The sequence below is a fragment of the Condylura cristata genome, unplaced genomic scaffold, assembly GCF_000260355.1.
Source record: "Condylura cristata isolate star-nosed mole 26May11 unplaced genomic scaffold, ConCri1.0 scaffold00022, whole genome shotgun sequence".
Lineage (NCBI taxonomy): Eukaryota > Metazoa > Chordata > Mammalia > Eulipotyphla > Talpidae > Condylura > Condylura cristata.
This window is the reverse complement of record NW_004567123.1, coordinates 13,448,610-13,460,561: the sequence shown is the minus strand read 5'-3', so window position 1 is coordinate 13,460,561 and position 11,952 is coordinate 13,448,610. Positions and strand designations below refer to the sequence as shown.

At 34.5% G+C, this 11,952-nt stretch overlaps 1 protein-coding gene across 2 annotated transcripts in view; it reads left to right on the top strand.

The window, feature by feature from the left end:
• PLCB1 (phospholipase C, beta 1 (phosphoinositide-specific)) overlaps nt 1-11,952 on the top strand; it is a 591,356-nt gene that overhangs the window by 395,413 nt on the left and 183,991 nt on the right. For both annotated transcript variants that reach the window (XM_004687179.2, XM_004687180.2), the window contains exons 7-9: nt 264-339; nt 7,681-7,781; nt 9,467-9,633. In XM_004687179.2, coding sequence (XP_004687236.1) covers nt 264-339; nt 7,681-7,781; nt 9,467-9,633 — 344 coding nt within the window. The remainder of the gene's footprint in view (nt 1-263; nt 340-7,680; nt 7,782-9,466; nt 9,634-11,952) is intronic.

Genomic DNA, 11,952 nt, shown 5'->3' with positions numbered 1-11,952 from the left:
TCAGATCCAGTGATAAAAGCCATCTTCTAAAGAAAAAAACCTACCCATTCAGACTACTCTGTTATGTGAAAGAGAAATATACTTCTAAATTGCTTAAGTCACAGTAATTTTGCCCTCTCTAACTTTTCTTAGCCAAAAAAAAAAAAAAAACAAGTGATAAAGAGATTTGATTGAAGGTAATGTTTTTAGTTGATGTCATCAACAAGTGCTGTGGTCCCTGTGCCTTGTAAACATCTCTCTACTGTTGTACTTTCACTTCACAGCATATACCGCTTGTTTTCAGCAGACCGGAAGCGAGTTGAAACTGCTTTAGAGGCTTGTAGTCTTCCATCTTCAAGGGTAAGCATGGTGCCATTATGAATGTGGCACTGCTAAATAGTTCGGAATAATCAAGCTAAAGTCTTTCTTGCCCCAACATTATCTGAACATAATTTTTTCTTTCCAATTATATTGAGAAAGAGTTGGCATATATCACTGCATGTTTAAGGCTTAACTTGTGATGGTTTGATTTACATATATTGTGATGTGAGGCACACAATAGGTTCAACTCATCTCCATGTTCTCCTATAGATACCATAAAAAGAAAAAAAATTGTTTGAAATGTTTTAAATTAAATGCCTATTTATTGGTATTTACAATATATAGGGTAACTATAATTATTCTCCTTTTAACTTCATAGTGCCAGTATTTTAAACTTAGAGAGACCCATGTTCCTTATAAACTAAGTGTGTGTGTGTGTCTTTGTATAAAATATAGGCTGAAGATATTGTTACCAATAATTTAAATTCCACATTTAACAGATCATTTCTTGAAGTATCTTAAATAAAGGCGAATAGTTATGAATTTCAATCAAGAAGATATTTGATATATAATTTTGTCTCATCCTTTTATGATTTCTATCTTAAAATGAACTCATAAAATTCAACAATAAAATAAGCAAACCTATTTAATAATGAGCATAGGATCTGTATACACTTTTCCAAAGAAGACATACAGATAGTCAATAGGTGCGTGAAAAGGTGTTCCAATGAAAAAGATGTTCTTATTAGAGAAATATGGGTCAAACAACATTGAAATATTGCCTCATGTTTGTAAGAATGAGTATTTTCAGGGCAAAAAAAAGCAAATATTGAAGATTCCATTAGATCCAATTTTCCCACTTCTATATATTTACCAAGAAAATACACGAGCACTAATTCAAAAGATATATGTATCCCAGGTTCAATGCAGTATTATTTCCACCAGCCAAGAAAGCAACCTAAGTGCCCTTTGGCTAATGGAAGGGTAGAGGTGGGGTCTGGATGATTTCACTCACATGTGAATGAAGTAAAACAACAAAAAATAGCATCACTTTTGGACTGTACAAACTTTGAAAGAAATAGAATGTTTCCAGTGTCAGACTTAAAAGTTAATAATTACAGTAGTATATGCTTTATAAATAAATATATTTACATACTCTGGAGGGCTGTGCTAAAGAAGTTTTACTGAGAGGAGTACAGAATCAAAACAGCTAAGAGCCTACTTTGTACATCTAGTAAGAGAAGAGAGGAAAAACATGTAACATGCTTTTCAAAAATCCTGACATAGTGGAGGCACTCAAAATTCATTAACCACATAAAATAAAGAAATTTGTTTTCTTTTTAGTGCCTTTCTGCTTATCTGGCTGGATAGTAATATTGAGCATCATTTCTAAGAGAACTGAGTCTGTTGCATAAAGCCTTTTTCTGGTTCTGTATGCAGAACTCTTTTATTACAAATTATTTTTATCCTAGTTTCTAAGCAACAAGTAAGCTCTTTCCATGGATAACACTTAGGCTACAGGAGGAACTTTTGAGCCTCTTGAAACATATTGGCAACATTCAAGTAGCATTGAAAGAAGTTGAGAAACCATCCTTAAATTTTTTATTAAATTATGAAAAAGTGTTGAGTGCTATTTCAATTCATCAGCCAATTGTAGTTGTGTATCCTCTTCAGAAAAGTGAAGTTTATAACAACTTTGATAGTTGATAGAAAAAAAAGAATGTCTCTCTACTATAAGATTCCTGCTGTTGGTATAAAAAACTGGAAATACAGGGTAGAGTTATGGAGAGACTTCCCCCAAAAATTTTAGCCTCACTGTAATAAGCAAAATAAAAAGATCGAATGTGCATGATTACTCTTTTGTTAGATACTTTGGAATCAGAAGGATGTAACAGCTAAGGTCCTGTCTGGACTCAACAAATATTTCTTGAGTGCATATTAGGTGTCTGCAAACACTGAGAATATGGTAGGGAAGAAAATGATGTCCAGGCCTCAACAACCATAGAGTTAACTGGTGGTTTTAGTCAACTGACGTGTGTGTTGGAGAGAATGTGTGAGAAAGAGCAATGGAATGCTGCTATAGAAATAAGGGCTTGCTTATTCCAGAAAAAGAAAGTAATGTGTGCATAGTCCAGAGGCTGGAAAAAAATTTAAAGGTTCAAGTAAGTGATAACAGACAACTGCATTTAAACATACAAAGAAAGTGTGAAATATGAATTTAGAAAGATATATAAAGACAAGTCTAGCTAAGGCAAAGAAGGAATAGAAAATGAAGCTGAATAAAAAATTAATTTTATCAAGCAATCCTCTATAAATTGAAATTTTCTAAACAATTGGATTTTGGAAATTCAGTCAATAAATGGAAATTGAGTTTTTACAATACACTATGTCTGTTATAGGTTCATGTTTTCATGCCAATGTCAGCTGGAGACATTTTAAAAGGACAATGAAATTCAAATAACAGGAGTTATGTTTTAAGTCAAAAAATATTTATTTTAGTAAATTAAATGTTATGACAATTTCTGGAAACAGATTTTTATAAAAAATTATCAACCTCAATCATAAAGTTTGGGAAGATCATTACTCAGAATAAAGTATACTTAAATAGGAGGGCATGTAAAATTAGAATGCTTGAAAAAAATCACCTGCCTCCTCTAGCACCCAAGAAAAACAGGTATAGTTTTGGAGCTAGGAAATAAACGTTTGTGTGAACTGACGATATTTTGAATTCTTGTAAATGCATATCTACAGAACAGTGATTCTAGAAAGTATCCACTAAGTAGCAAAAGGAGTATAGATACACTTAGGTGCTTTAAATACTGCGCAGAAGAAAAGGTTACATAAATGGTAGATAGCACTGCCTATCTGGAGACTCATTTAATAGTTAGCAGCCATCCAAGATAGTTTAATTGTGTTCTGTAAATAGATACATTACCAGAAACACAGTGGATATCCTGTTGAGATTTTTTAAACATTATCGTTGTGCACATTGTTAGGGATAATTAATGCACTTGAACTTGTATCCTGACCAACATGATCCATTGGAATAACACATTCCTTTTGAGGGTACTCCTTTGGAGAGTACAGTCATTTGCCAAAGTTACCTTAATTGTTAGTAGGCACATCATATCAAAAAAGAGAGAAAAAGCAACTACTACTACTATTCTTCTAGTAATAATCAGACTGGCTATTTTCCAGTGAGACCTCTGAAGAACTTTCCATATTCATAAAATTACCACCTTATTCACAACATTCTAGTAGCTGAAAATAGTTTTCTACCAAATTACCTTTGATTTAAGACTTAATAATGTGAAAACCACTCAGTGACATTGGGTTGCATTGTAGTTTTAACATACAATGGAATATGTATTTGCATTTTAATGAAAGAAGAGGAGGAATAAATTAGTATATTTCTTTTTAAGAAGTTTACAATAGTTAAGAACATATATGTAATACCAAGGGATTTTAGATTTAAAGAATACTATAAATTTTATTAAAGATAAAAAAAATTGATAAAAGAACTTTTTCCCGAATAACTATAATATTTGCCTTTTCCTATCTCTTACATCCAAATATAAATCAGAAATATAATCATTTCTGTAGCTGTGATTCTTAAAAGCAATAATATCAAAAATTCCATTTTAAAGCCACATTAAGTATTCAGCTAGTTATGAGTAGTTTATTTATCATTATTTCACGTTCTCCCTGGCTAACTCAGCTTTTGATTTATAGCTTTAGAACAAGAATATGGATAATAGAGTGAATGCCTGAATTTACTGAAAAATAATCTATAAACTTGCCAAGACAGGTCTTTATTGTAGAGTCAGTTCATTAGTGCCCATGGCAATAAACCAGTATCTTTTTAAAATACATTTTTCTGAATGCTAAATTCCTGTTTATTAGATAATTATTTTCCTAATACATAAACGAATTAAACATACAAACCAGAACCAAAAACTGATGTGAACATATAGCTTACTGGCTTACAATTTGAGTTATGGGCTCAGGCAACCTTGATTCAAAATGTAGCACCTCTGCCCTTTGACAAGTTTTCTAAACTTTCGGTATCTTATTGTTTCTATCTGTGAAATGGGGTCACTATCCATGCCAGCCTCTTAGAGCTAAAAGGAATTAAATGATAACATTCAAGTAAAGTTCCTAGAATTACATCCTTAGCATATAGTGCATACTCAATAAGTATTTAGTTATAGTTTCCTGTGAATGTTTTTTCATAGTTTCTTTTTTTTTTGATTTTTCTTATTTTTAATTTGACATGCGGGCATGCCATAACCTGGTCCATGGAATCTGAAAATGTAGATGCCACCAAGCTTTTAAAGTACAGCCCACAAGCTTTTAGCACCATCTTTCTTTCCCTCTGGAAATTATTTATATATAAGTGCAGAAATGAAGCAAGTCCACCTTTTTAAATTTGCTAATACTTTGCATTTCAAGGAAGACATAAGCCTGCTTTGGACTTCAAAATATTTTGATAACAATCACTGGCAATTATTTTGTACTGGACACATGACATGGTGGACCAAGTCCTGGACTCTCAATCAGAAAACCTGAAATCTGGCCCTATCCTTTGGGCTTGTACAACAGACATTGACTAGGTATATCCGTCATATGCCAGACATCATGCTGGGCACAGAAAGGTATCAATAAGAGATAGTCACTTCCCTTAAAATCTCACACTCTAGTAGAGAAAATCAGATAGTATAAAAAGTAAAGAGAAAATTGTCACAGATGCAGCAATGAGTGTAATTAAAGGTGGATTGTTGGCAAAGAAAAAAATATGCATTCTTTCAATGATGTGGTCAGGAAGAGGTCACAGGAGAGTCTTTGAACACTGAATGTGACCTTTTGAGTAAGGAACCTTGGGCTTCCCTACCTTCCCCTCACATCCCAGTCATATAGGCAAAAATGAATCTATTCCATTAAATTCACCAAATCATGAGATCTCAGAAAGAGAAATGTGAATGTTCTTTGTTAACCTCATCTTTTTAAAAATGTAAGTAATTAGGAATTATCCATAGCTATTTTCCTAAATAACTCTCTATACCATTATACTCTAATGATGCTCATTTTAACTCTTTTCTACAACCTAGTTTTCTCCCATTTTCACACTCTGGGCCCAAAGGCTTTGGAGTATCTGCATCAATCAAATTAGACAAGTGAAAAATGAGCAAAGAAAGTCAATTGTATTGAAATGGTGTCCTTTTTTTTTTTTCATATGCTAACATATGATTTTTAGTATAGCATATTGCTCCATGACTTAGTTTGAATCTGGTATTCTGTGGGAAATATACAAGAATCCTCAGTATCAATTTCTACTTTTGTTATAAGTTATATTCGTTCATTTAACAAACATTTATTGTACATATACATAGGAGTTAGGCCAGTTAACAAGCAATGCATCTCCTTCCGCTTATATAGAATTACAAGCTAGAAAGGAATAGAAAAAGTATATAACTGGCATCATGATGCAGTTAAATGAGCATTGAAATATGAGGCTAGCAAAATATGATGGGAGCGCAGATGGAAAATAAAACCCAATCCAGGTGGAAGACTTTCAGGCAAAAAGTTCTTTTATCCATTAGCAAGCAGTGTACATTCTCAGGGGGAAAATGCAATCAAATAGAAAGAAGACAATTATTGATGTCCTTCAATAAACCAGTGTGTGTGCTGGTTGAGGTTGGGGGCAGTGAGTAGAGTGAACTCTGCATAGTAACTAAATAGTAGGGCAAATAGGAGAACAAACTTGGGGGTGATAAAAGTAATAGTTGTTTGAGTTGACTAACAAAACCATTGAGTATTCTCTCACATTGATTTTTAAATTTTCTCTTCCCTCTATCTCTCAGGTGAAAGTAAGATAAATAGGTTCATTTCAAGGTGGCCATAAAACTGCTTAAAAAGACTTGTGTGACTGTCCCAGAGATAGGGTGGCACTGCAATATATGCATTTTCTAGCCAGAGGGATATCCTTTATTTTATGCTTCAATGGACTTTAGGTGGGTCTCCCTGGTGGCACTAGGGTTTAAAACACAGCACTATGAAGTTACCTACAGCCATTGCAGCACCAGTTCAATCCCATGCCAGGGAGCTGACCCACATGGTACAACAGACCTCTTCTGCCTCACCCACTGCTCCCCTCAGCAGTGTATTTCAGTCAGTCCAACTGTTCTGTTCCTACTCTGTCTCTGGTGAATTCTCTCACCCCCAACTTCTGGCCTGCACCACAGTTCTTGTGTGCATAAATAAATAAATCTTGTATGCATTTATAAATTTCGGAAATTTCAGGAAATAGGTTCCTATGAATGGAACCTATATACAGGGTATACTTGCCCCATTTTGTAAGTGACAAAATACCAGTAAAACAAGCCATGGGACTTTCCCATTATATATTTCATTCACTCATCCCACCAATATGAGACTATTGCTATTTGCCAAGTGATTAAGTACTCTTACCTGTTAGCAAGCAGTGTACATTTTTAGAAAATTTTTAGATAGTCCTATAAAAATGTACTTCAGAACAAATGACTATGGTAAAAGGAAAAGTATTTTCTTTGGTTTAAGGATGTGAAAATAAAAATAACCCATACAAACACATACCTGAAATAGGAAAATTGCATAAAGAGTGTCCTTCCTGTTAACAAATACATGCTTCCTGTTTCCATAGCAGCCCGACTAAACAGAAAATAAGTCGAAGTGACTTTATATCAATGACGCTTCACAAAAATGATGACTACTGTCTGGTTTAGAAAAACTGCTTTACAGCTTATCAGATTATTTAAGCCAGAGGAACACTTGCGGGGCCGGGGGCGGGGGGTGGCGGGAAGACACATAACTGAAAATTTTTGTTTTCATTTTGAAAGTATCTGTCTCCATGTTCTTTATATATATATTTTTAATATGCAAACATATGAATTCAAACAGCATATGAACAGTGCCTGTGTAAGCACTCAAGCAGTGTGGTTGTCCTTAAAAAGGGTTAAAATGAGAAATTTAATGTTCTGTATAGTTTACAATAAAAAGATGAAAGTCAAGTTAAAGTACCCTACAAAAACCCTGGTATATAGACCTGTTTTTAACTAGATCTAACTTTCTTATTAGAAGTACTTACTGCCTTAACATCCTCTAGAAAGTAAATACTTTTGTTCTTAAATTATAATGAAAAGGAGAGAAAATAAGGATTTTGATCACTCAAAGCCAGTTCTAAATGAACTCTGCAGGTGGGCCCATCCATGTTTTCTGAATGTTTGCCCTGACCTCTTAGAAGAACTGGAGGAGGCAGGAAGGGTAGAAAGAAAAGAAAGTGAGAAAGGAGGAAGATGGGGAGAGAAAAAGACAATTTGATAACCACCTTATTTTTCTTTCCAGAATGATTCAATACCTCAAGAAGATTTCACTCCAGAAGTGTACAGAGTTTTCCTGAACAATCTTTGCCCTCGACCTGAAATTGATAACATCTTTTCTGAATTGTAAGAGAACTCATTTTAACCCATGCTTCTGTGGCTTGCTGTGGTATTCAGGGTGGTGGGGAGCAGGATTTTTCAGCAGTGATAGAGGGAGATGGAAAACCCTCTTCACACCCACCATGTACAGTGCAGACCTTCTGTGCAATTTGTTGAATATTTTCATGCATTCTTGTCCCTCTCCCTACTTTTTTTTTTTTTTTTTCCTCTCCCTACTTTTAATGACTGGAATTTTGCTGTGTCTTATTGGTGGGCATGCTGTATGTAACTGTTTTAAGGACCTCAGGTTATTTGTGAGGTTTGAATATTATGGTTGAGCAGAGAAAAACTCATATCACAGAAAAAACTCTGAACTGAAACCAGCACTTTATCTCTTTGAAGTGCATTCATGAAATGAAAAGTTTGGATAACTAAGAAATCGCACAACTCAAAAAAGTTCTTTGTTTTTATGCAAAATTATTTAGGCATTGCCTTTAAAAAATTAATTTGAAAAAGAAAAGAAACAAAGTACCAAGGCAAATGCGGGGAGCATAATAATTTACCTTTCTTGAGATATTAACACCTACATGCCCAAAAGTTAAACTTGAAAAAACAAAATAAAGATTTCTTTACATGTAGCATAGGCACAGTCCTGCTGAGAAGACAATGGATATGCTCACTTTGGGATGTCTATTGCCATCAATATTTATTGAACATCTGCAGTATTTTACCCCGACACTTGTTTTTGAGTTGTCAACAGATTTAAATGGAAAGTTTGAATGAGACTATTTATTGCACAAGCCTACCTAACCAAGCAGGTTCGCTGGTGATTCAGGCAGATAGATAAAGAGAGTCTTGGAGTCCTCCACAGATTGGACAGGCCACTCATGCTAAAGCAGGGGACCAGACACAGGCAGGCCGAAGGCAGGCAAGCAGCAACTGCACCTCCTAGCCCCTGCTTCTCAGCTCAGGTGTCTGCATTTACAGAGAGCCCCGTGCTCACTGGCTTCCAGCCCAAGTGTCCATAATCAAAGCTGCATGTGCCCGCTGCTCATGCCTCGCAGGCCCAGACATCCATGCATGTCCAGAGCTTGCACTCCCAAGCACTTGGCACCAACACACTACCACATGTGGGCAATGAAGCCTGGAGGAATGCAGGCCGCAGGTGGTGGCTGTGCAGGCCAGCGGCAGGAGGCAAAAGGAGCCTTAGCCACTCCATTTTGTTACTATATTGCAGGTATATAGACTTTTAATAAAGCATAATTTCATGAAAATAAAAATATGCCTAACCCATTATTTTTAGTAATGAGTAATAAATACATTTAAGTGATTAAATGATATAGAGGAATTCAATGACTAAACTAGCATTTCAGTGTCGTAATTAAAAAAAACCACTCTTCTTTATTCATTAGAGTCTAAGGTGCATCTTAGCAAATAAGATGCAGTATTTCCTACTGTGGGTTATATTATACATTGATATTGTTCAAGGTCATTGGAATGTGGAGGCAGTAGTTATAAAAGATCTCATAGCCTACAGAGATACAGCAGTGCTGAGAAGGCGGCACAATATTTTTAGTACAAGTTAGGAATTTTAATATAGCGTGTTTTTACCAGTTACAGCAGGGATTTTTTTTTCCTTGTAGATAAATGCAAGTATATGAATGAGACTTCATGAGAAAATATCTAACTTCTTGGGTTTTAATTGATTTCAGTGGTGCCAAAAGCAAACCATACCTTACTGTTGATCAGATGATGGATTTTATCAACCTGAAGCAGCGAGATCCGCGGCTCAATGAAATACTTTACCCACCTTTAAAGCAAGAGCAAGTGCAGGTATTGATTGAGAAGTATGAGCCCAATGACAGCCTCGCTAAAAAAGGTCAGTCCGCTGGTCCGACATGAAAGTTGTTGTTTCTCATATGTAAATGGGTCACACCAGGTAGTTAAAGACAACATTGATCACTTAGGCAGTTACCTTCAATAGTAGGCCTGCTTTCCTTGTTCTGTCACTGGTGATTTAATCAGAAATGTTTGTTTGTTTTAAACTTTGGTGGATGTATTTTGTTATTGTGTGAAAATATAAATGTAGCATATTTTTTAAATACCATAATCATTTATTTAGATTTAACCAGTGACTTAATGCATCTTTCTCGTTCAGGAAACTCACTACCCTAAAGATTCCCTTTTGGTTCTATTTCTAGGAGTTCTAGGATGTGACCCATATAGTTTTTTGAATCTCTAAAACAGAATCAAATACTGTCTAATAGACCCTTATTTTATTCCAGTTTACACAATTGGTGAATGTTTCCACAATTGGTGAATGTTTCCACTTGAGGAAATACTATAATGCCTGCCTTTCTATGAAAAGGTAGTTTAAATTGGTATCAGGACAGCTCTAGGTTTCCTAGAAGTTATTAAGAAATTTCTGAAGAAATAAGACCATGAAGATTTAATTTATGAGCATTTTTAATTACCTGTGGCATCTTTGTCCCTGAGAAGAATCTTAAGCTGTGTCTGTATGCCTAAACCAAATCTCATCTGGACTTAAACATCTTTATTGAAAAATTTTTGCTATCACCGATGTTGGAAATTGCTTAGTTACTTCATAAAGAGGAAAATAAAGTGCAATTGAACAATGACTAAAAAGGAATAAGTTGCATGTCCGTTGATAATAGTAACAGAAACAAACTTAAAATCATTAAGACTAGTTACCATAAAGTAGGTTAGAATGTTTTTAGCCTATTATATTTATTCTGGAACTGGTCCTCTAGGTGGGAAATGAACATATTTAATATAAAAACAAAATCTTCAATTTTACCCAATATGTAATCAGTTAAGAGTCTATAAGTGAATTTTTGAGTTTTTGTTTAGTTCATTGATTACAAATTTGCCTTTGCTGTTGCTGTCATTCTTGTGTTACCAGACCCACCCCTGAATCTATTCAGATTTTCTGTCCTGTCTTTCCTAATGCAACAAGAGATGGGATGTCTCCTTATCTTTAAACAGGGAGGAACTCCTTGGAGATTTTGCCTAGACAGCTTACCACTTCCCTTCTGAAATTTGAACTTGGCCAAAAATAACTAGAAGTGTTAAAACAAATCCAACAGGACTTCTAAAAACAGTCCATGATACTAGGAAAACAAAAGGCTTTTTTGTAAAATCAGTGAGGTACGTCAAAACCTCAAGTTGGCCCTAACCTACCCCCTTTTCACCACAGTACTGATAGCCCGTGTTTTAATCAGCAAATTATGGCTCCACACATCATATTCTGATTAAGGCATGCATACAGAGGAAAAAACAATTTTTGATTCTAGTGAAAATTAAGATGAAGCTTCTTAACAATTATAAGTGTATTTATTATCATGTTATGGTTCTCTGGGATATAAATTCCATAATCACAGGATTATAGCCACTCACAAAATTCATTTATATTTAAAGTAGCAACATTATTTATGTCACTTTGTTTGATATTGATCATGAAGCCTTCCTCAGCATGGATGTGCTTTTTCAATCACAGTATTCATTTAGTACCACAAACTCTATTATTAAAATGAACTTGCCATGTTTCTCATCACTTCATTTTGTTTGCTGCTTTGACTCATTTCTGTGAGCAGAGATGAGTAGAAAAGGTTGTTTTATTGTATTAAGTATTGTATTAAGAGGATTACAATTTTAAAATATTTGTTTATGGACTAGGAAAGAATTTGATTAGACTTCAATGCTTGTGCTAGGAATTAATTTTCATCTAATGTGGAACTTTCAAAACGGATGATATTATTTTCCAAAGAAATTCACCATAGTTTTGTGCCCAAATGACTTACCTAAGATCTCATAATTAGATTCTCTTTGAGTAAGCAGGATTTTTAACTTTTAGTGAACTACTTCATTCAAGCATTTTGATCAATAAACAAACAGGGAAATATAAAATTACATAATTTATTTCCACATGAGAAATACATTTCCACATGAGAAATAAAAGTTACATTGGTGCCTTTGGCAAAGGACTGCAGATCTCTAGATTCAACAGAAAGATCTGTAAAAGAAGGCCAAATTTAAGTAAATTGTCAAACCAAGACAAAACTGTTGCATTTGTTCATAGTTTTATTATCTTTCTAGAACAGATTTCATGAGTATTTGTTAAGCAATTAAATTAACATATCAGAATGTGCTATTAGCGGATTTTTTTAAGCTACATTCA